At 42.8% G+C, this 23,313-nt stretch overlaps 1 protein-coding gene across 3 annotated transcripts in view; it reads left to right on the forward strand.

Annotated features, from left to right (window-relative positions):
• Nucleotides 1–23,313, forward strand: part of COQ8A (coenzyme Q8A) — a 48,246-nt gene that overhangs the window by 7,479 nt on the left and 17,454 nt on the right. For 2 of the 3 annotated variants that reach the window (XM_049833632.1, XM_049833633.1), the window contains exons 2-5: nucleotides 5,810–6,000; nucleotides 8,357–8,767; nucleotides 10,022–10,088; nucleotides 19,345–19,419. In XM_049833632.1, coding sequence (XP_049689589.1) covers nucleotides 5,824–6,000; nucleotides 8,357–8,767; nucleotides 10,022–10,088; nucleotides 19,345–19,419 — 730 coding nt within the window. In that variant the 5' untranslated portion in view covers nucleotides 5,810–5,823. Of the gene's footprint in view, nucleotides 1–5,809; nucleotides 6,001–8,356; nucleotides 8,768–10,021; nucleotides 10,089–19,344; nucleotides 19,420–23,313 lie in introns of those variants that run through there. The other variant, XM_049833635.1, reaches the window with a different exon arrangement.

Here is a 23,313-nt window from a genome sequence, read left to right on the forward strand (position 1 = left end):
AGAGTGAAAGGATCACGTGAAAGGGTTGGTATGGCAACACGTGCAAAGAGAAATGGAAAAATTTGTAAAAGAGCGGTTATAGAACAGCTTAATGAATAATACTTATTTTGAAGTTAGTCTACTGCTGATTTATGGCCATGGAACAAATGTGCTGAGTACCTGGTCATTTGTATCTTGTTTGTGTTCTGTTCTTTATTTTTTTTTTCATACTGTTGCCACACTCACTCCGATGGTGTGGGTGGCTATAACACTGATTCCAGGGTTATAGTCCTTGTTTAGATAAAACTAAGATAACAGTGATTGTGATAATGGATAATAGGAAGTGGGGGGAAGACTGTTTCCTTTGGAAGCGTCATATTTAATTATCTGCCTTACTACCTGTCCAGCCTAATATTTTTTTCATTTTTCTCTCACTTATTTAAAAGAAAAGTTGGAGATAAAGGCGGCAGCTAAAACTTCTGCAGGCCTGAGAGGGTGTCCTGGTTTCAGCTGTGATAGAGTTAATTTTCTTTCTAGTAGCTGGTATAGTGGTGTGTTTTGGATTCAGTATGAGAAGAATGTTGATAACACACTGATGTTTTCAGTTGTTGCTAAGTCGTGTTCATACTAGAGTCAAGGATTTTTCAGCTTCTCATGCCCAGCCAGCAAGGAGGCTGGAAGGGCAACAAGAAGCTGGGAGGGGACACAGCCAGGGCAGCTGACCCAAACTGGCCAAAGGGGTATTCCATACCATGTGATGTCATGCCCAGTATATAAACTGGGGGGAGTTGACCTGGGGAGGGTGGTCAGGAACTAACTGGGCATCAGCTATTGCATTGTGCCTCACTTGTTTTGTATATTACAATCCCTTTATTATTATTGTCACTTTATTATTGTAGTTATTATCATTATTAGTTTCTTCTTTTAGTTCTACTAAACTGTTCTTATCTCAGCTTGTGAGTTTTTTGCTTTTGTTTCCCTGATTCTCTGCCCCATCCCACAGAGTAGGGGGGGAGTGAGTGAGCAGCTGCATGGTGCTTAGTTACCAGTTGGGGTTAAACCATGACAGAGGCGTAATAGGGGCTACTATAGAACTGCTGAGGTTTAGGTGGGTTTTTTTGGTTGGTGGTTGGTTTTGGTTGTTGTTTTTTTTTGTTTGCTTGTTTGTATTGGGTTTTTTGGTTGTTTTTTTGTTGTTGGTTTTGTTTTATAATTACTCAAAAGTAGGTGAGCTTCTTGGGTGGATAGCAAACTGTTGATGGTAGAAATGGTTCCCTTTGAAAGAGGCTGTATTGTCATGCACAGAAAACTTTCAGAAATATTTCTGGTATACTTCTGTATGATTAGAAGTCTCCTTGTGTTTAAACTTGGTCTGTCGTATAGATGTGTGTGTGTATATGCATGTGTATATATGTGTAAGGTTTTTCCCTGTACAAGCATCTGGAAAAAAGCACGTGAAGTCAGAAGCTGGTCTGTGTGTCTGTAGGAAGACATGTTAGCATGTGGAAAAGGGGAATGAGGGGAGGGATGTGTTTTGGAAACAGTACAAATATAAGAATTCATATGCTGCCTGTTGTGAGGCTTTATGTTTCTGTTACTGGCCTCTGGTACGCTGAATGTCTCGCTATACTTGCTTAAACCTTCAGTCTGGTAGCCTGGTGTGTTGAAGAAGGGAGGAAGCGGGCAGCAGTTGGTCACTAGAGGACAGTGGCTTGTGAGGCAGGGGGTCGTTGCGCATAGCAGCATCCCAGGCGTTGATTTAGTTATATCGTTACAACAGGGTTCAAAATCTGGTACAACGTCAGGAGACGGTTAACCTACCGGTGTGGCATCTAACCTATACAAGCCCCTCTGCCTGCTGCGTGGACCTCGTCTGCTGTCTGTGGATGGCTTGGCTCTAGCCTCCTGATGCTAGAAGGTGTGGGTGTTTTCCAGAGATTCATTCAGCTGTGAGAAGTTTACTAAGCAAAAACTGTGACCCTGCCTATTCTTGGAAAATAGCTCATGACTGACACTTGTCAACCCTCTTCAGTCCAGGTTAGCAGGCACTCTGACAGCTTGTGTAGACACGGCCGACTGGTCCATACTCCATGCCAGCAGTGCCCTACTTTGCTTGAGCTAGATAACGAGTGCTCAGGACACAAGTCAAGTGTGATATAGACTTTGTACACCAATTCTGTTTGAAACCACTCCTTAAATCTGTCTTTGATAGAGCGTGCTTACGCTGTTTATTAATTTACTAGTGGTATGAATAGAACTTGCCATGGCAGGGCGGGTGGGTGGGAATCCCTTGCCTGCTGTCTGCACTGGGTATTAACACAAGTGTATTATTGGGGATACGTACTAGTCTTCTTGGAAGTGCGTGCTTCCTCTGTCTTTCAGTTTTTGTGTCTCTTGTCCTTGCTTGTGCTTATTGCTTTTTTTCATTGAAGAAAAAAGGTAATTTTCCTAATTCTTAGTTATTTTTTTTGTATGTACTCTTTTCCCTTCTTGTTTATCTAGCGTGTATTTTCTTTCATGCTTTCCCTTTCTGCTTGATAACCTTGTTAGTCTCTGCTTTCTGTGTCCTTCCCAGGATAATTAACCAATGTGTCCTGCTAAATGTAGGGTCTACAAAACTAGATAACCTGGGATTTTTTCCACTTGAAGAAAATGCCTCCAGTATCGGTTCAGTTCTCATTGTACTTATTAGCTCCCGTCTCCTTATTGCTTGATGATGGGAACAGATATTACCTGAATGTTTTCTTGCTCCTGATGCTTATTGCCAAAGGATTAATCACTGCAGTATAGTTATTTTTGTTTCCTCTGCTTTTTCCTGACTGTGCTTTGTTAAAGGCGAGGACTTGGTGTACAAAAGATGAGGAACTGGAAGGACATGGCTTACAGACACAATTCTCTTGAAAAGCAGGAGTATGTCTCGCTTCTGAAAATATGTTCCTCCTTCTCAGCTTTTATTTGTTGGCGACTCTGCTGGGGTTTGACCTCTGAAGTCCTTATTGAGCCATGTCCTGCCTTTGTGCTTGTGCTGTGGTTTCCATTCGGGTTTGTGAGCTACCTGCAGCAAATCTGAAAGATCATTTAAAACAGCAAGTCAGTTGCCTGTAAGCTTGTATTTCCTACACAGAAGCCTGTGTTTCAGCAAGGTGCTAGGATAAATGGCCTGTTATAATAGCCTGTCCTTTGGCAGCGCTGCATGGGAGCATGTTGCTGATGCTTCTGAGCTAACAAACCACTTGCATGGTACCTAGGTGTTTGTAACTGCTGTGCAGAGGAAAGTGGGGGTGATAGCATGGAAGTCAGAGAAGGATACTGGTAGCAATGTGCCCAGTGCTGCCTTTTATAGCCAAACCTGTAAAGGGCAAATGGTCCTCTCTGCTTGTTGATATATTTAGTAATGGAGGGTTGAGCGCACATTGTGCAATGTATGTTTTCCATTTGTGGTTGCATTAACTTCCCTGAAATTTTGTTGGAAGACTTATTCTTCTTACAAAATGCACATTTAGTGTATCACAACTGTCGCTTCAAGATAAATCCTTCAGCTCTTTTTGGGTGAAAGGAGGATATGGTTTTAGTATTGTTGGTTAGAAAGAATCCACGTTAAAAGTGGATGTGTTTGTGTGTCCAAGTGTATGCTGATCGATATTGCATTATCTTTTGTTGCCCTTCGGAGGGAGGGAATGAACTTTTCGCATTCAGGCTTTCCTGCCCTTCTAATACTACTAACTACAAAAGCATTTGTTTCTTAGTAGTGCTTAGCCTTTGAATGGTCTCATTTCAGCTGGGATGGTACTGTGGCATTGGCTGGTTTCTTTGCCTGGCTCTGAATTGCAGGGACTGCCTGCAAACGCTTTGAGCGAGATCCATGTGGAAATTTCCAGTGTGAAGATGGGAGGGGGGGGAACCACCTCCTGTTGACAGAGTACATTTCCTTACCTGACAGGCAGCTTTCAAGTTTAAAAGTGCATTATACAATGTTAAAACCAACCCTAATGATTAAACTCTGGAGAGATTCAGGAATAACACTTCTTACAGGTCTGGAGCATATGGATAGGTCTTGTAAGGATAACCACAGAATAATGACCTGGGTAGGCTTGATTTTTTGTTTTTACAGCTAACCCATTAAGCCCAGATTTGTTGCGAACACTTGACTCTCCTTCTAACAACCATACTTAAAGCATGTAACATATCATACTCACTTCCTGGCTACAGTGGTTGTTCCTGATTTTGATTACTGATTAACAGTTGAACAAATATTCCAGTAACTGGGTTTACCCTGCATTGGATAATAGTGTGCTTCTGAAATTCAGTTGTAGTAATCCATGCATCTCCTGTGCGATTGCAGCAAAATTGTGTACTTATCCAGAAATTTAGCAATGGCAGTCCATACTTCTCCTGCATGACTGATACAGCAGACGTGTTTGAGATATGTTTGCGTTTCCCAAGAAGGTGACTGGATTCAATTGCATGTGATCTGCAGCAGGGCATAATGCCGTGTGTACCGTTGACTCAAGATCACTTGTACGACTTCAGTGTATTAATGTTTATAGTTGTAGTGCATATGTGGGTGTTGACAGGTGATCTAAAAATGAATTGGTACCTGTGTACCTACCTAGGAGATAACTTAAATAATGTGGCCTTAGACTAGTGCTTGGTACCTATTGCAGCCAGAACACTTTTTGTCTCAAAATAATTACAGAGAATGCTGTATGGGTAACGTTGAACCTTAGTCAGCATCTTGTGCCAAATGCATGCCTCTATCTTCTGTGTCAGTAAAGGTGGGAGGATGTGCAACGGAGCCAGCCCTGGAACTGTGACCCTGACTATGCTTTAAAGATGTGGGAGATGAGTGAAATAAGCAGGCAAAAATCTCCCTTGCAAAATGGTTTTGGGACCCCGACCACTCTTGATTTTCTTTTACATGAACCACAGTGATGTAGGAAAGCTGGTGTCCTGAGCCTGAGCTTGGTTCTAGGCTGGAGTTGTTGGTGGAACAAGAACTCCATGTTGAACACTCCATGAGTGTTCTCAGACACACTCTGTCCTGCATCGTACAGTGCCCAGTTTGTATTTTAAGACACTGAAATTGCACAGACTGTTATGAATCTGAGATGGAGTGCCTCTTGAACAGGAAAGAGGACTGAGTAAAAAATTTAGCCCTGTAGTGCAGTACTTTGCAAATGCTGTGGTAGGTAGGTGCTCTGAGCATACTTAAGGTTCCAATTAAAAGTGGCAGAGCGAGCTACAAGTTGAGGACTGAGCAGACTACCCTTGGAAGGCAGACAAAGCTTACTCATTGGTGTGGGGGTGAATAAATTTGGCTATGTAAAATGAGCAGGCATATCTCCAGGGCAGGAATGGGATGTGTCAGTTGTCAATGCACTTCATCCGTGCGATCAGGCGCTAAGAATATGTTCCAGGGCCTGATAATAATTAAAGGTCAAATGCTAATGCTTTTAATCCTTTTTAAACATCTGGAAGGAATCAAGGCCATCTTTGCAGTGTTATTGACATTTACCTGTCTTTGCTTCCCCTGGTCAATGGTAACTTGAATATTTGTGTGGAGTCCTGGAACACTATCCAAACTCCTGAACAGTCATAAGGAGAGTTCTTGCTTTGCCTGGTAAAGTCAGTTAACTAGCTGTCATTCAAGCTGGCCTTTGTGCTATCTGAGCTGCAGACAAGTTCCCATGGTGGCTGGTTGCCAAAGCAGAAAGAGATTGTCTGGGATATGCCACTGGCTCTTAGGTGACTTGAAACTGCTTGCAAACTTGTTCCTTAACCTCTTGCCTTCCCCCTCCCCTCCCCCCCTTCTTTCTTTTTCATCTTTCAGCACAGAAATCGGTCATGGCGGGTGATGCCATCATGGTCATGAAAGGCTTGACAAAGCTTAGTAAAGCAATCCTAGAAACCCAAGCAGGACAGCTTCGGCAGGTGCTCCTTGGGAGTGATGCAGTTACCGTTGCAAGGACTCTCCAGGCCACTGCTGAAGCACAGTTCAGCTCTGCCTTGGGAAAAGTGCAGGTAAGCAAAGTTCTCCGTGCACAGTCTAGTCTGATGTTTTGTTTTTCCTCCAGGTATTTTTTGGTTTTGTTGTGAGAGTGCCTAGGAACTTGCACTGTGAACTAGAAGCTAGCTCTGAAGTGCTGGATTGATAATACAGATGTTGCAATGCTCTGGGAATTCTCCAGGATTTCTGTGGTGTGCCGTAGGTCCTCGGACAGGAATGGGAGGGGAATGTTACTGCAGAATGTTTCCGAGTGTTTAAGACATGCTGAAAATGAAAAGTGTTCTGTTCACCTCATCTTGTCAAAGATCAAGCTTTTGCTAAGATTGGCCAGCACCTTTGTTATTTAAAGTCTCCTTTAAACTTCAGTCATTGATTACCGCTCCTTTGACCAAGTGAATGAGCTCTTTTAGAGTGAATAGGATTTAGCTGAGTGCTGCTTCCTTTCTTGACAGAATTGTTGCACGTGGTATTTTTCAGAATGGCTCAGGGTCAGGTGTTTATATGTTCATCACTTACAGCCCAGGCTCGATCTTCAGAACTGATTTTCAAGTGAGGAACATACGGAAAGCCAGACTTTTTTTTAAGGAGCAGCTTCTGTCACTAGATGTGGGGATGGATTTGTAAGAGCTTCACATTTGCTGTGTTGCCATCTCTTGAAAACATGGGGCTTGTCTGAGGGAAAGAACTTCTCTTAATCAAAAATTATCATCCTTTATGATCCTCTAGAAAGACAGTGTAGCTCAGATCATCATTTTTGAAGAAGAAACTAATGAGTGAGATTTTGATGGTTTTTATGCAATGAGTTTAGCCTATCATTGGTGGTCTGTAAGCTTCAGTCCTAGAATCTGGGCTTGTTTCCTTGGTTCTATTTAAGCTTGCAGTAGAAATACCCTAAGTGTGTGTGCTTATGGACATAGTGCTTTGTCTTGCCTTTGTCCTCCTCTTGCATCCAAGGAGGGAGGGAGAGGGAGATGTTCTCCTGTGTCTGTGCATGTTTCTCTGCATGAGAGGCCCCATAAGCACACCTGCAGAACGCTTACCCTGTGTTCTGTAAATGAGTTGCATGAGAAGCTGCTACCAAAGCAGGGCTCAGTAAGAAATCTGTAGTCTGAAGCTACAACATTTTCTGTTTTGAAGAGAGGAAAGCTTATATGTTAAGTGACTATATTTCACTTCTTTTGATCTGTGGCAGCGTTTTGGCTGTCTGATATGCTTTTTAAAATTTAATTATGGAAGTAGGCCTTCTTGCTTGAGATCATCAGTCAGTATTGTGGCCACAGTCCCCATCTGTAAACAGATTTCTCCTTTCCCCCCTGCTGTGATGTCGTGGTTCAGAATAGCATGAGACCTGCTGAATAACAGGAAAGACCGTGTTCTGTTTTTTTCTGTAAGGGAGGGAAGTGTAATTAGTGTTTAGGAAAGAGCCTAAAATATGCTACTTGCATGCCTGACCACAGCAGGATTTAAAATCCTGTTGATTGGCTGTGATAGTTGTCAGTTCTTCCATGCTATTGCTGCTGCTGAGATGGGTAACTAGAATATGTCAAATAATGAGTAAATAGGGGATAATGCTCTGCTGCTGACTTTTTTTAAATATTTTTTTTTTTCTACATTGAAAAGCAGTGGGAAATATCTGGACTTAGTGGGGCAGCTCTTGCACATCAGGACAGAACAGAAAAGACTGTCAGGAGAAGCTTGGCTTGAGTGTTGCTATGTCTGATGCTGCTATCCTTGCTTCAAGCACAGAATTCTATTTATTTATTTTGGGATGATGACAAACCCTGCCATAGTTTAGTTGTTGAATAATGAAACGTGTTTTGCAGTTAGTAATGTCATGGCCATGGAAGGCTGAGCTTACTCTGCCTGTAAGTAGGTATCTGGTATTGCTTAGGGTAGCTTTGGGCTTAAAGGTGCTGATATTGCATGATTAGGGACAGGATGGGAGAAGGGAGCATGGTGGGGTAAGAACTGAACATTATGAGGTTTAGCTTTTTGTTATCCTTCCTAAGTATATCTTATGTGATATTGCAGCTCCCATCACCTGTTGTTTCTGAGCGGTATATTGCTTCTAGTGAACTCCACAATTAGTGACCCTTCCTGGCAGTGTATGTACAACAAGGGTATTTGAGAAGCTGTTAAGGAATTTGTCCCATCAGTGGTGTTGAAAGACTGCCAGTGATCCCAGGTGTCCTTAGTATCTCTTTCTTTTTTTCTGTCTCTTACTGTGAATGACTGCAGTGCCAGAGTCTCTACAGATCAGTTATTGTGGAGATATGACAGCCTAGATGCGTGCCCATCTCTGAAGACCACGGATGGGTAGGGGGCAGGTTTTAAGTTCTTTTCTTAAAGTATTTCTATTGTTGTTTGCAGGAACTAGGCAGACAGCAGGAGAACTTAACTGATCTCAGTGAAGATTTTGGGAAAGACTATGACTTCTCAGCCCGAGAGCCATCAGATGCTCGAACGGACTTCTCCACTGCCCCCAGCAAGCCTCACGAACACAGCGGTGAAGGCCCTGCTTCCTCTTACACTACAAATGGACCTTTTAGAAGTGTTGGTGAGACTGGAGATTCTGGCATGGGTCAGAAGCCTTTCCCTCCCAGAATGGATGCAAGGTTATTTGGAGGCTTTAGGGACCCTGGAAATCCTTTTGCTGCTGCCTTTGGACAAAGTAGGGCTTTTCACCAAGACCATTCCTCTGTTAGTGGATTAACAGCTGAAGATATTGATAAAGCCAGACAGGCCAAAGCAGGTTCAGAGCAGAAACCCTACAAACAGATGGTATGTTTGTTTGTTTAAAGGATTCGAAGTACTATGGTTTCTATACTGGATTGTCCTTACTCACCTTCTCCTCTGTTTCTCTCATTTCTTCCTCTTCTGTTATTGCCTTTTGTAGAGGCAAAAGAGGGAAGTGTCAGTGCTCATTAACTCTGATCTCTGTGGTATTTATTCTGTCAGTAGCTTTTCAGGCTCTTCTTTCATACCTGCCCCCTCTACGTCAGATATTCTGATGTGAGAGGATGTTTAAAAAGCATATATAGGGTTAGACTTCAGTTTTATATTAACAGGTGCTCTCCTTTCATTCACTGGACTATGAGGACTCAATGTATTTATTGATGCATTTACAGTAATGAAGGGTCTGTATTTCATCCCAGTTTTTGGGGTGAAATTTTGACTAGGTGGGGACTGCTGTAGCATTCAAAGGTTTGAAGACTGACCTAATGAATCTACATTCTCCTTGAAAGGCCCAGTTCCCTTTAGCTAGTTGCTTTGCTATGGCTGTGAAGAATGAGTTTGACATAAGCTCCTCTCAGTGAAGGCTGTGGCTTCCTGTACTGTCTTGTAGTCCTTCTAGAGGTGGAGGGAATGTTGCCCTGAGCATTAGTGGATTGGAGAGTAGCACAGCTCACAATTCTGCTTTAGTGCTTCAATCCCTTGTGTGAGACAGTGCAGAAAGCCCACAGCACAATTCACAGTGGCGATACTTGCCATCTGCTCTGGCCTTCTGCTGCCTTCCCCAAACCCAGTATCAGATGCTACTGCGGGTTCACTCAGGATATTGTTCTGATGAAACGGTATGCTTCTGCTGCTCCAGCTGTTGTGTGCGTGTGTGTGTGTGTGTGTGTGAATTATCTACACTACTGTGAACCCAATAACCTTCCATGAGTTTTAATTCCATGTGTGGAAGGGAGTTTGGGTTGGCATTGAGGTGCTTCTCCAAGTTCAAAATATAAGGGCTGCTGAGATGAAAGTAAAAATGGGGTTTCTAAACATGGTTGTCAGCTCTTCTATCTTTCCCACCCTCTTGTCCACTCCTTAGTGTATGTTTCAGTTCATGGTGTGTCTGTTCTGCAGGGTGTTCACTTGGAAATCTCTCAACATATATAAGGCTCGGTGCTCAAGAAGAGCTTTCTCTAGCACAGGGCAAGTGCTTTCAAAGTTGCACTCTGAATTTGCAGGTATCTTGACCATATGACCAGTTCATTTGTGGATTTCTTTTTGTTTTGTTTTCCTTTCCCCCTCTTTCCGCCGCAGCTCAGTGAGCGGGCCCGGGAGAGGAAGGTTCCTGTCACAAGGATTGGACGGCTCGCCAACTTTGGAGGTTAGTTTGCACACCCACATTTGTGAAGTCACAATGCTTGCATGTACTGATTAATGGCTGGCTCCTGCTGAAGCATTAGTTGTTTCTAATTTCTAGTTAAACTTGCTAACAGGCAGGTGCTTTCCCACAAACAGCTGGTTAGCTCAGAGCTTTATTTGGGCTTTTTCATTACAATTATGGATCCTGGCCTTTAGTCAGGACGAAGTTATACTTTGAATCCTGTCTTCTGTCACTCTTTTATCATATCTAACTGTTGCTGTGCTATTATGGCAAAGATAAAAGCTCCCCACCTAAACAGACCTTTCAGATGCATTCAGCAAGCTACCTGTAAACAAGAACTACAGAGTTGGCATGGGTTTTCATTTGTCTTAAGATGGCAGTCTGATACATTCCTAGAGCTTAGTTTTCATATACCTGTTCTGAAATGGGGAAAAAAAGGTCACTGTCTCTTAAGAGTGTAGGGCAGATGATTTGGGATTGCAGAGTAGAACTGCACATCTTCATGGTAACACATTCTAGGCTGCGCTGTTTTAATGTGAGGGAGACAGTGAGGAGCAGGTTGTTCTCCAGTCTGTACAAATACCCTGGTCCTGCATATGATTTCACTTTATTGAAGAAACTCTCCTTCTAGTCCTTACAGTATGCTGTTACTGTCAAGCATAGACAGCTGGAACAGCTGTTATTTTAAATAACTTTTTCCCAACCTTATCCTTGCTAATTCTCTGAACAGTGATTAAATATAAAACATATCCTTTTGGTAATGATTTTTGAGAGTAGGGAGATGGTAATAGTCAAGGTTTGATTTACTTAGCCATTGCTTATAAACCATTTTCTCCCAGGAAGGATGTAAAGTCTGAGCTTGTAATATCAAGGTAGCTGAAACCTATGTGAATTTTATTTGCAAAATGGGGCTTACTGTGTTAAAAAGCAGCTAAGTAGCTTCAGTAATATTAACAGATGGTGCTTATCTTATGTCTTATATCCAAAGCCATCAAAGGACTTAACATGTTCCTGAGAAAAAGTGAACTATCACAGTGTTGCAGGTGGAAAAGACGATCACAGCTAGTCTTACTTAGCTAATCATTAGATGAGTGGTCTCTCTGTGTTTTGGTGTGGGTTTTTTTATGACCATAGTGTTTTGAGAGGATAGTAGCCTCTCAGTTGTGAACAGTCTCTCAGAAGTAGTATGTTAGGCCCTTGTGGCTCTTGTGATTATATTCCACAAAATTTGATAGAGAAGCACATGTGCAAAGTAGACATCCTTGTGTTACAGATCCTAGAAGAAAGAAAAATAGCCTGTCAGATGTAATTCGGATCAACTATTATATAAAAAACCAGTTATTCTTCCTCTGTGTATCTCTTTTGTCAGAGTAATATACACACTAGGAGGAGTTGGGGCAGGGATTGATTCTATGCAGCGCAGGAATGAAGAGCAAGTGAGTTTTGTGATAACATAATGTTTTAATTCTGGTCAGGTCTCTTTAAACCCTGTAGTTCATTGCAGGTCCTCTGGCTTCTCAGGGCGCTTAGTACTCTGTAAATGGAAGCAGGATTCATGATCTGCTTTTTGGAGTAACAAGGCATCACTTTAAAACTCACTTGACCTCTTTGTTTTTAAGCTGTAGTAGCATACAAGTCTCCATTCTAATCCAGCCTTGATTTTTATGGAAAGTGTCACAGCACTTTTAGCTGTCATCTTCTGAATTTATCTGTGGCTGCCTGCTGACAGCTAGTGGATATGAAGTGGCAGATAACCAAATTTTCTGTGAACTTTGAGTTCCAGTGCTGTTGCTGTATGCTCCAGCTCTTGGCACCCAAGGCTGTTGGGTGAGGAAAGGCTGACTCATGCTTCAAGGGGAAATATAACTACCTACCTGTCTTCCTAACCTCAGGTTAAAAAAAAAAAACAAAACAAAACCAAAAACCAAACCAAAACAACCCCACCAAACCAAAACCACAAAGGGAGAGTAAGAAAGAAATAATTGTTTATAAGCAGCATCCCCAGTCGTATCTGTGTGTCATCTATTTTTTGGTCTTGCCCTTCTCCAGTTGTCTGTTTTATGTGATTGAAGTTGCTGGCAAGATAGAGCTCTTGCTTTCAGACTGCTTTGGGGGGGGACATTGTGTTGTACAAATGGTGTTCAGATTCTCAGGCCTCTGCAATCTCTTGTTAGCATTCATTGCTTATCTTTCCCTCTGAATTTTTCCTTGGAACAGCAAGGAGAAATAGTACTGTCAGTACACTGGCTAACAAACAACAGATACGGTCTATAGGTAGGTTTTTTCCAGTTTAAGAAATCCCTTGGTAATATTTTGGTAGGCTGGGTAATACTTGAAGAAGGTTTCTGAGGGTGTGGTGAGTGAAGTAGTGTGGGCAGCCCTGCATGGAAAGGACTGCCTGTAAGGAGCACTTCTTAATGGTCAGATCTGGATCCAGACTGATAGAAGCTTTTAAACAGCCTCCTCAACTGCATGGAAAGAGGAGCTGCATTTATAGTGACAAGCAGCTTCTGCTTGCTATTTTCTCCAAGTTTAGAGTGTTTTTTTCTGACCTGCATATGGCCTTGAGAGAGCCACTGCAACTGTGAAACCCCATCAGCTAATTCTAGTGTGGCTTTTCCTGACTGGTTCTTACCTGATGAGAAATGTTCTTTTCAAATTGCATCTTTATGAAGCATTTAAAATGCTTAAACCATGAAACATTAGCTGATGGCAAGAGCTGTGGCGTACTGTTCGCTTTTACCCATTTTTGATTCCTCTGAAGTTGTTGGTGAGCTTTGGCTTATGGTTGACTGTTTTCCTCTTAGACTGTGAGCAGGGGAAGGTAGTACTTGCATGCCTCTCCTAGCTACTTACTGTCCTCACTGTCAGTCCTTTCTGGGTATTATTCTCGGGAATGATGCAAGATGTAACGCGTACTAGTTCTAAAAATACCTGCAAGCTGAAGAGTGAGGCTGGTTAAGGGAGTCTCATGAGGGCATAGGAGGCACTTTCCAACCAAGATGAGAATTGATTTGTGCTTTCCTAAGATCCAACCCAACTTTAATGTATTCATTTTTTTTCTTGTAGAGAAGGCAAGATAAGTTTGAAGTAAACTAAGTGTTTCAAAGCTCAGTGGTAGGTGAGTTGGAAGTTCCCTGTGCCTGCACAGTGTGTGTTTTCTGTCATGCATTTTCTCTTGTCTTGCCTTTTCAGTGGAAGTCAGAAACAAGGTGTAGGATGATTTAATGAGTCTCCAGTTATGTTATTGGTTTTCAGGAGTACCTGCTGCTGCGGAGGGACGATGGTTAACAGCTGGGAAGAGCTGCTTTGCAGGGGATGTCACTGTTAACCTGTGGAATAGTAGTGACCCAGCTCTGTCCTTGCTTCCTAGGACATTCAAACAATCAGAATTAAATATGGGATAGCGGGGAGGTGTGTGTGATTATTTCCTGCTCTAGCAGCTGCCTCTTTGCATTGCGTTGAAAATAATTAAGGGCAGGAGGCTGCTCCATATCTGTGATGGAGTGCAGTTTAAAGCAAGTAAGTTTTTTTTTCTGCATGATTTGTTTCTTGTGTGCTTTGGGGTGCCATCTTCATTTGAAGATCCCAGGAAATCATTCTGGGAAATATAATGGTTGAGGTGGATTCTTCCCCTATCACCTCCACACCAAACTAGCATTAGACTCTGACTTTTCTTGGTGGGATAAACCCCACTTTTTTCTTTATTTCCATATTAGAAGAACATCATTTTAGACTTGGAGAAGATGGAAGGATGAGTAGGTCAGAAGCAGAGTTCATGTAACTATTCCAGGGGTTCGGATAGCTGAATTCCCATACTATTGGTGTGATCCCATTCACACTTGAATCATTCCTCCTCCTGTGCATGTTTTTTGTTGTCCTCTTGATTTTGTAGGTAATGTTGATCTCTCAGCTGGGGTGTCAGGACACTCTGGTGGGCGATAGACAAATTAGCAACAGGAGGCAGAAATACTTGGACTGCAGAGTTTGCCTGGCTTCTCACCTCTTCTGGGAGCAAAGAATATTTTGCTGGAAAAATTGAAGATCATATTCTCCAATGCTTGCGTGTAATACTGAGCTAATGTTTCTCTGTAATCAGCACAAGATCCTCTACTGAACTTCTTTGTCCTTTATATTTTTTTGTATGCTTCTTGCAGAGCTGGAGTGACTGCTGGTAGCTGTATTTATAGTACTAAATATCATCCTTGATTTTTATTTGTTTATTTTTTCTTCCTGGGATTAGAATTGGTAAAACAGATTTTTCTGTAGTTTGTTGTTCATGCTTGTTTTTGTAGCCTGATGGGTCATCAGTTCCACCCACACAGTTCTTGATCTTTTCTTTATTTTCATTCTCCCTTCCTTGCATCATTTGACTCTTCTGAGCAGTGTCTGTCACCCTTAATCATATTCCTGGTTTGTAAGTTTATTATTTTAATGATATAATAAGATCCTTTTGCAATAAAGAAAATTCAGGAAGTTTGTAGTGAAGTCTAGATCTAATGTGATTGTAGCAATTTTGGGGAAAAAAAAAAGCTAGCCTCTTGAGGTATGTTATTAAAATATATACAGGACTGACAACTACAGGATTCAGATTGTCATGCAAGTGACAAGTAAGCGTGGCTTGCTTCTGGTGAGCATTTAATGCTCAGAAAGCTAGTAATAATTGATGCACAACTGTCTGCAGCTTGCAACGTGTTCTGTGGGGTGCTAGCAGTGTTTGACGTGACCAAAACCAGGGCACAGGCTGCTCCAGGGGAGAGTCTCACCCACCCCTGCGCTTGGCAGGCTGAGTGGAGTGATAACAGCCCATTCAGTCTCCTGATTGTTTTGTTGTGTCAGTTGCTGAGCAAGAGGATTCTTCCTGAACAAAAGTGATTCCAGATCATCTCTTGATGGGCTTGGTTTAAAGTGTAACGGGTGCTGGAGGTGCCTGGAATATGTCTGCAGAGGCACTCTGCTGGTACAAAAACCAAGTGGCGTTTTCCAGGCCTGAAATAATCTGTCCGCGTAAAGTGCAAAATGCAGGAGTGCGACTTTCTAGAGGTGCTCGGGGATGTTGTTTTCCAATGGGCTGAACTGTGGCTGTTCAGTTACGCTAAAAATAGTCCCAAAATGATTAATCTTGGAGGAAATACTCACCTTCAGACAAGGAAAATGAACGATTCAGGAGTGACTTGTGCAAGGACAGTAGATTAGTGGCCTGGAGGAGGAGAGTGCTTCTCTACAGCTGTGTGGGTTCTTTGGAGGGATGACTTGTTTCTGGTAGCAGGTGAAAGGCTGGCAGCTAAGCCCCATGCGGCTGCTCGCTCGTTTCCTCCCACAGCAGGATGGAATAGGAAGAGCAAAAGTGAGGAAACTTGGGACTTGAGACAAAGACAGTTTAATAGGTGAAGCAAAGCTCCATGGGCAAGCAGAGCAGTAAGAGGAATTAATTCACTACTCCCTATTTGTAAGCAGATGTCCAGCTGCTTCCTGGGAAGCAGGGCCTCAGCATCTGTAGCAGTTACTTTGGGAAGGCAAGCACCATTAACCCCAAAGGTCCCCCCCTTCATCCTTCTTTCTCCAAGCTTTTACTGCTGAGCATGATATATGGTACAGATATCCCTTTGATTTGGATCAGTTGTGTCCCCTCCCAGCCTCTTGCCCACACCCAGCCTACTCATTGCAGGGGCAGAGTAGGAAAAAGAAAAAGCCTTGACGCTGTGCAGACATTGTCCAGCAACAGCTAAAACATCAGTATGTTATCAACACTTTTAGTCACAAATCCAACACATAGCATGACACAGGCTGCTATGAAGAAAATTAACTCCTGTCTCAGCCAGACCCAGTATACAGCATTATTTGTGTTCAAATAATATGTGCCTAGACCACAGCCTTTCAGGTGGGTGGGTGTATAAAAGAGGCCTGGAAAACAAATCTGGTGGCGTTTCAGGAAATGCGTGTTGTGGCTCTGAGCCCTCTGTCTAGTACTTCCTTTCTGAACCCTAGAGTGTTAGTCTGGTTTGTAAGATGAGGAAGGGTGAAGTTTTCTGTGCTGTTTTTTGTTGTGTGAGCTGTGCGTGCTCCAAATGCCACAGTGAATGAAATTCAAGTTGGTAAAGAAGAAGGTAATATGTTCCTGAAGTTCACGATCAGACTGACTACTAGTACTGATGTTAGTGGATGGAGTTAGAGCCATGATAAATTTAGGCCACTACTTAATTCCCTAATTTCATAGTTCTGATAATAACTTGGTAAGAACAAAGGAATAAAGTGAGCAACTGAGACTTCTGAAAAGTGGCAGCTTTTTCTTTTTCTAAGCCCTGGACGTTCATGGAAAAGTCCAAGTTTTGGCATTGTTTCAATGAGAAATACAACTTTGAATTATTACATGTTTCCTAGTGATAGAAGGTTACATGTACAGCTGACTTCATTTTTTGCAGGCTTGACTGCTAAGAAGCAGCAAACACCCAAGATGCACTTGACCCTGCATGGTCTCAAGAGTATTATCTACCCTCCTGCTACCACATTTAGAGCAGGGCTGCGTATGCCCTGAGATGTTTCCAGGTAGTTATTGAAGACTTGAAGTAGGAATGTTGCATTTTCATGTAATGCCCTGAGCTAAATATCCTGCTGTGCACTGTGATTATAGTTTGAAGATGCTTGAAGCCTTTGTTTAAACTGCAGATCTTTAAACCTCAGCAGTAAACTTGTTTATGCCTGGCTTTAGTTTATTTGAAACAGTTGTTGACTGATGATTGGAGTTCATTTTCTAGCAAATTCGACAGAGCGGAGCAGTGAGCAAATTCTAAGAGCACCTATTGTAAGAGAAGCTCCTTTTCTAGTGTAGTCTTCAATATGGTTTAGTTCAGATGCTCAACTGTGTACGTCCATGAGAGGGGAGGTGTGACACACGCTTGTTTGGAGTTTGATCTTGCCTACCCTCATGTAAACCACAAGCTGCTTTGGAGCATGCTAGAACTTCTCCAGCTTTATGCTGGAAGACAGAGTAGAATCTGGTTCCCAGTCTTTTGTTTGCCTTTGAAGTGGTTTGTGTCTTAATTATAAAGAGAGATTGGAAAACTCAGATATGTTTTATTTTAGGTGCAGGCAGTAAATGTCAATAGTGAAAATAGAGCCCTTGGAAGGAGATGCAATGTATTTAATTTGGAACCAATTACTACCAGTCCAGTTCAGTCTAGCTCTGATAATGACCAAGCTGATTTCTGACAGGCAGCATTGCTTTGGAGGTGGTGAAAGTGGGATCAAGGCCAACAGACCATGAGTTGTCTTTAGTCTATAAAACCACATTTTGTTGATGAGATATCTATCTTCATTGGCTTCCTGTCTGACTCTCGGTACTTCCTGCTCCAAGTTACTGTCTTGCATGTGGGATCTAATTGGAGATGACTGTCTATCAGTGTTTATGCTGTGTTTGGAAAGTCTCTTTGCTTCTTTCCTGTGGAGTCTAGGGATATTTTTCTAACTTTGTTCAGCTAATATCATCACTGGATTTGTGGTGCAGAAGCCTTGCTCAGTGGTCATGCATGTCTTGGCCCTATTGAAGGCTCTGCGCAAGTTAGCTAGTAACAGCAGACTTCCTTAGGCTTAAATTATAGGAAAACTTGCAGAAAATATGGAAAACTTAAAAAATAATAAAAAAAACCCTTAACAAACACCACCCACTCTCCCCCCCCCCCCCCCCCCAAAAAAAAAAAAAAATTATCAGGACTTTTTAATCTAAGTATTATAATGTTAAAATCATGGTATCCTGTAAAAGTTACATTTTTTCTGAATGTAGGTTTCTGCATTATGCCATATGCTCTTAAACATTCACATGCAATGGAGAATGAAAGGTTGCCTGCCAGTTAAATGGCATGGAAGCAGCCCCAGAAGCAGTCCTTGTGAAGGCCTTGTAATGTTACTGATGCATCCTGTGCTTCAGCTTATGCTGGATTCTTTGGCCCAGTGCACATAGTCTGCAAGACAGCAGATAGAGCTGTTTCTGAAGCAGACGTACTGTGCAATTTTGAAGTTTTACTGGCAGAGGCGGGGTTGTCATTACCTGGTGGGAGAGAGGAAAAGCTCAATGCAAGATGGGGTTTAACTTGTTTGTGCCCAGGCTTCCTCGCTTGAGACTACAAAACATGTGCATGCGTTTCCTTCCATGCACATGCGCAAAATGCCATGGGCTGGTCAGCTATGCTGCCTTCATTGTACTGCCTGTGTCCCACGGTTGTTTTACCTGGGAAGCTGTCCAGTAATGCCTCATGGTGGGCTTGGGATGCTTGGAAAACGTGCACGCTCAGTACTCCTAGTGGTATGGGAGTAAGGCATGGGGGGATGCACCATTGCTGAGGAGCTTTGAGGGGGCACCAGCTGTTCTGGTTGCCCATGTCATTTATAATCCAGAAAATATTTTAAAATTGAGAAGGCAATGAGACCCTGGGTAGCATGGATTACTGCACAATTAGATATGTGTTTCATTTAATCTTCAGTGTCTTTGGTCAGGTTAGGGGAGGCAGATGACGCTTCTTTTGTAGTTGTAGCTTAATCTGTGGCTGTGAGACAACGCCCTAGAATTCACTGCTTGCAAGGGTGATAGTGCACGTGGGGTGCTGGTGTTTGGTCTTGTGGTCTTACTGTTGCGAGGTTACTTCCCAGCACAGCTCCTTGGAATTGCAGGTTACAACACTGCTTGGATTAGGTGGGCCTTGGCAAAAATGTGCTTCTGTTCATCATAGTCAACAAGCATGTAGAAGTCAAAGACAGCTAATAAGCCTAAATATACCTGAATGCTTAGACAGTAGGCTCACAGAGCACTGAACTCTGCTGGCAGTGGCTTCATCTAAATGCAGTTTGCTTCCCCCTACTGTGGTAGCACGGTGGGGGGGTGAGGAGGATTCCGTTCTTTACTGAGAATTGTACTTTGAGAACCATGTTTGTGAGCTTTCTTCCTCCCCTCTTCTAAACCCCATGATTTGAGTCTATGGCCGAGCTCCGAGTAGTGCTTGTTGACGTGTCTTATTGAGCCAGACATCCCGGACTGGTCTAGCCTCTGAGACCTGGCTGGCATGCTGAGCTGAAGTACAGGAGAAAACAGTTCAGTGTCAAACTTGGAAGATGACTCCATTGCAAAAGCCAGGATGTTCTAATCAAGCTGTTTTGCTGCTGTGCATTTGACCGTGTGGCTTAAGGTTAATTACAAAAATGCCTGTGTATGTGGCTCACAAGGTTTTTTAATTCTGACCTGGGTCTTTTTCTTCTTATTTTAAAGGACTAGCTGTTGGTCTTGGCATTGGGGCATTGGCAGAAGTTGCAAAGAAGAGCCTTAGACCTGAGGAACGCAATGGTAAACCCTTTCTACATTCTCATCCTTTTCTTCCCAACTGCCCTCCCCTGCCCCTTTTTTTTAATTTCCCCGACACAGTTTACCTGCATTTACAAGTTTTTATTCTTTTGAAAGTTGGGATGGTGAGGCAGTCTGAATAACAGGGGGATGTGGGCAGTTCTTTTATTTTTAACAAACCTTCTCCACCTCCAGGCTCTTCTTCTAAGTACACCACAACCTCACTACGTAGACAGAAGTCAGAGGTATATGCGAGAGAATGAGCTTATGCCAGCACAATTCCTACAGCTTGCTTTCCCACAGCCACCTATGAGTCTGAATACTATACCTGTGCCTGCTGTTGGATTGTCTTGGCCTAACAATCTTTTTTAAACTGTTCAGTGAAACCATGTAGTTCTATGAGTACAGAAACTGTAGATGAACTGTTATGTCTGAAGACTTTGTTAATATTGCAGCAGTGGGGAGAGAAAAGACATCAACCAGCTTCCAGAGAACAGGACAGTATGTCATTCTCAACAGAGACAGGTCTTAATCCAAGCTTATGGTGCTGGCAGCCAGAAAACTTGGACACGTTCCCTGTGGTGGAGGGACAGGGGCAAGGTAGGGGTCGTGTGGCACCCAGGAGACTACTTGTTAATGCTTGCATCTTTGTGTTCCCTGTACAACTAGGCAATGCAGAGCAGCTCAACAGAGAAAAAGGATCCTTGGCAAAGAGTTGTTTCTCTCCATGACCTGAGGTGTTTGAGGCTGGGTGGGTTTCTTTGCTTTGATTTAAAAGCATGCATTCAGGCAAACATGGCCACTCCTGTAGAGAATCCTTGAAGGTGCTTGCTTGCAGTGCTTGTGATGTTTGACAGGTTGTTCATACCTGTTGGAAGTTGATGATTTGCTTTGCGTTTAACAGAGGAGGAATTGCACAACCATTGGTATTTCTCTGCTTGCCAGATTATTTTCTAATTGGGCACACCCCAAAGTAAAAACATGAGCTTGCAGACCTATGAAATTTGAGGGAATAACATGAGCTTTGTTTCTCTTCCTTACAGCTTGAGAAAGGATTCTTTAGAGGGCACCAGACACTTTTTCCTTGCAATAAAGCAATTGCACCTTCAGATTTTTTTTCTTCTTGCTAGAAGAATTTTGTTTTTCCCTGTAACTGTAACTTGGTGCCAGAAGCCTGCTCTGCAGCCTGAGTCATGCTTTGGGAAGAGTAATTTTCTTGAACAAACCTTGATTAAAGAATAAGGCAATGAGGGCTGCTGACTTCGATGCTAGGCAAGGGAGTTAGAAAATGGCCTGGCTTTTATTTTTGGCTGTCTTGCTTTTGTTCTTGCTTCCTCTCTTGCTGTCAAGTCTGCTTAGATAAGAGCTTGGAGCAGTGGTTACACTGTAAAGGAGAAGGGTAGCGGGACTGAGAAAGGGCTACGAGCAGAAAGTACTGAGGTGAAGCTGAAGTAAAAGACTATTTCAGCTGTCAGACTCTCTTGGAGCTTCTAAGGCCAAGGACAGAGGAAAGTCTCTGGGTGACTGAGCTACAGTCTAGCTAGTGTCCTTGGATGTATTTTCCACAGGATTTTACAGTGGTGGGTAAGGCTCCATGATGAGAACTCACTCCATGGGCTCTGCTCCTGCAGAAATGCATGGCAGAGGATATGTTCAGCGTTTTGAGTCCAAAATCCCATTTTCTTACTGTTCTGGCAGTAACAGCCTTAGTTGTTTTGGGGGGAAATACCCTGACATGGGTACCTCTACATTTCTTTAAAAATACCTCTGCACCCCTTTCATGATTTCAGATTGAGGCATTTGTGTCCAAGTTTTCTGGCTGCCAGCACCATAAGCTTGGGTTAAGACCTGTTCTTAACCCAATGACATACTGTCCTGTTCTCTGGAAGCTCGTAGAGGATGTCTCTTCTCTCTCCCTATTGCTGCAATATTAATATTAACTTCTTGGCACTTCAAACTTAAACAAGTGGGATGTGTATATGCCCAAAGGCATGCCTGAGAATTTCATGCTCCCACTGGCATCCAGAAGTGACAGGAAAGAGCCTTCTCGTGGTTACTGTCCTCTTGTCCAGTCAGTACAAATGAAAGTGTCTTCACAGCTTTAAAATGGAGCTAGAAACACTGATCCTTCAGTCACAAAACTGCAAGACACCAACTCCTGAGATACAAGTGATCCTAGTAGCATGGCATGTACTTCTTCTTTCCATTGCTGTTGTCAAACAGAAGGATGACAAATACCTACTCTTCTGCACGTTCTCTAGCAACTGTGCTAGTGTTGATCTGTCTTTTCCTGCTCAATTTCCCCATCTTTGTTTAGTAGCCGCAGGGCCCTTTTCTCTCAGCCTCGGATTGTCTCTGTTTCCATAAACAATTCACTTCTTAAGGGATTTATCCTAGAACAAAAAAGTCTGGTGCAAGAGTTTATGAATTTTTCCCTTCTCCATCCAAGCCTGATGTCCTGGACTTAATTTTTTTTCCACTGCCAAATTCCTGTGAGTAGGTGCAGGTGGGGTGCTTTTGGCTTTTTTTTGGTGGTTTTTGTTTTGTGGGTTTTTTGGGGTTTTTTTGTTTTGGTTTTTTTTGAGAGCCTAATGCTGCCCTCTAAGTTCTTTAAGTGGTTTGGCTTACCTTATTTTTTTCAAAGAGAGGATGGCTGCACTTGATTTCCAGTGGGAATTTTCTTGGTAGGCTGATGTAGCTAATTAAAAATAACCTTCTTGGTCACTGGTGACCTTGATGGCAGTCTCAATATTTAGAGTGTGTATCTAAAGTACAAGGCTGACATGGGGTGGGAATGGGAGGGTAGAATAAATTTCCAGAAATAAAAATGAAGGAGTGTCCAGATAAATAGCCGCCATTACTAATAAAGAGGCACTGGGTTCAAGGTCAACTTTGTAACTTATTAATGATCTGTACCTGGCTGTTCTACTAGGCACTGTGCAAATGCCAGGCTGGGCAGAGCCCCAAAGGGCTGGCACCTGGCCTAGGTTTGAATGTAGAGTTGTTTCCTAATGAAAAGCAATAATGCAGTCTCTCCTGGAGTTGTCAGTCCTAAGTGCTTAGAGTGGGTTCTTGACTCTTCCCTTGTCCTAAAGTTTGTGTGGCAGATGGTCCTAAAAACAAATATACACAAAGTCCAGTGGCTAGTTCTCTATTTGACAGTCGGAAAGGAGGTGGAAAAGCAGCGATACAGCTATGAGATGCACACAGATTTGGAAGGGTTCACGCTGATTCTGGATTTGGAAAGGAATACGTGGGTTGAGCACTCCTGAGGGCATCTGCCTGCTGCATGTGCTGTGGAAGAGCTGACAGGCTCCAGGCACCGTGGCTGCATGAGCCTTTGCTTCTGAGGCCTCCTTGTTGCCACAGCTTGTTTAGATGTGACTTCTATTTGCCTTTTTTTATTTCCTTGATGAAGTAGGTGAAACAAAAAAACCAAACAACTCAAAACAAAGTAACTTTGTGACCTTAAGGTGGGGAGGAAATCGTTTGTAGCATCAAAAGTTGCCAGCCATCTTTGGGAACAATGTTAGCTTACAGAAAATTGGCATTTTTCTTCATGAACTTCTGGGTTTTATCCCCACTTCCTTTCCACTAGCCTTGGAAGCCTATGTCTGTTTTCTCTCCGCTTGCCATTTACATAATCCCGCTTTTGACTCTTGCTTTCAGGTCACCTTCTTCTTCATGTCCACTTTTAGCAAAGTACATAAAGCAACAGCTGATCAGGTGCTGTTGGGCTGCCTAGTGATCAGGTAGTGAGTGCCCCTGTGGGCTTGACTTCAATGAGAAAAGCGCACCAGGAGAGGAGGATGGGGAGTGCCTGTGTTTGGCTCTTTCACTGATAAGACTGTTGTAAAATTGTCAGGGTTCACTGGCTTCTGGAGGTGACTTTAATCA

This window comes from Accipiter gentilis, chromosome 30 (genome assembly GCF_929443795.1).
Source record: "Accipiter gentilis chromosome 30, bAccGen1.1, whole genome shotgun sequence".
In the NCBI taxonomy this organism is placed as follows: domain Eukaryota; kingdom Metazoa; phylum Chordata; class Aves; order Accipitriformes; family Accipitridae; genus Astur; species Astur gentilis.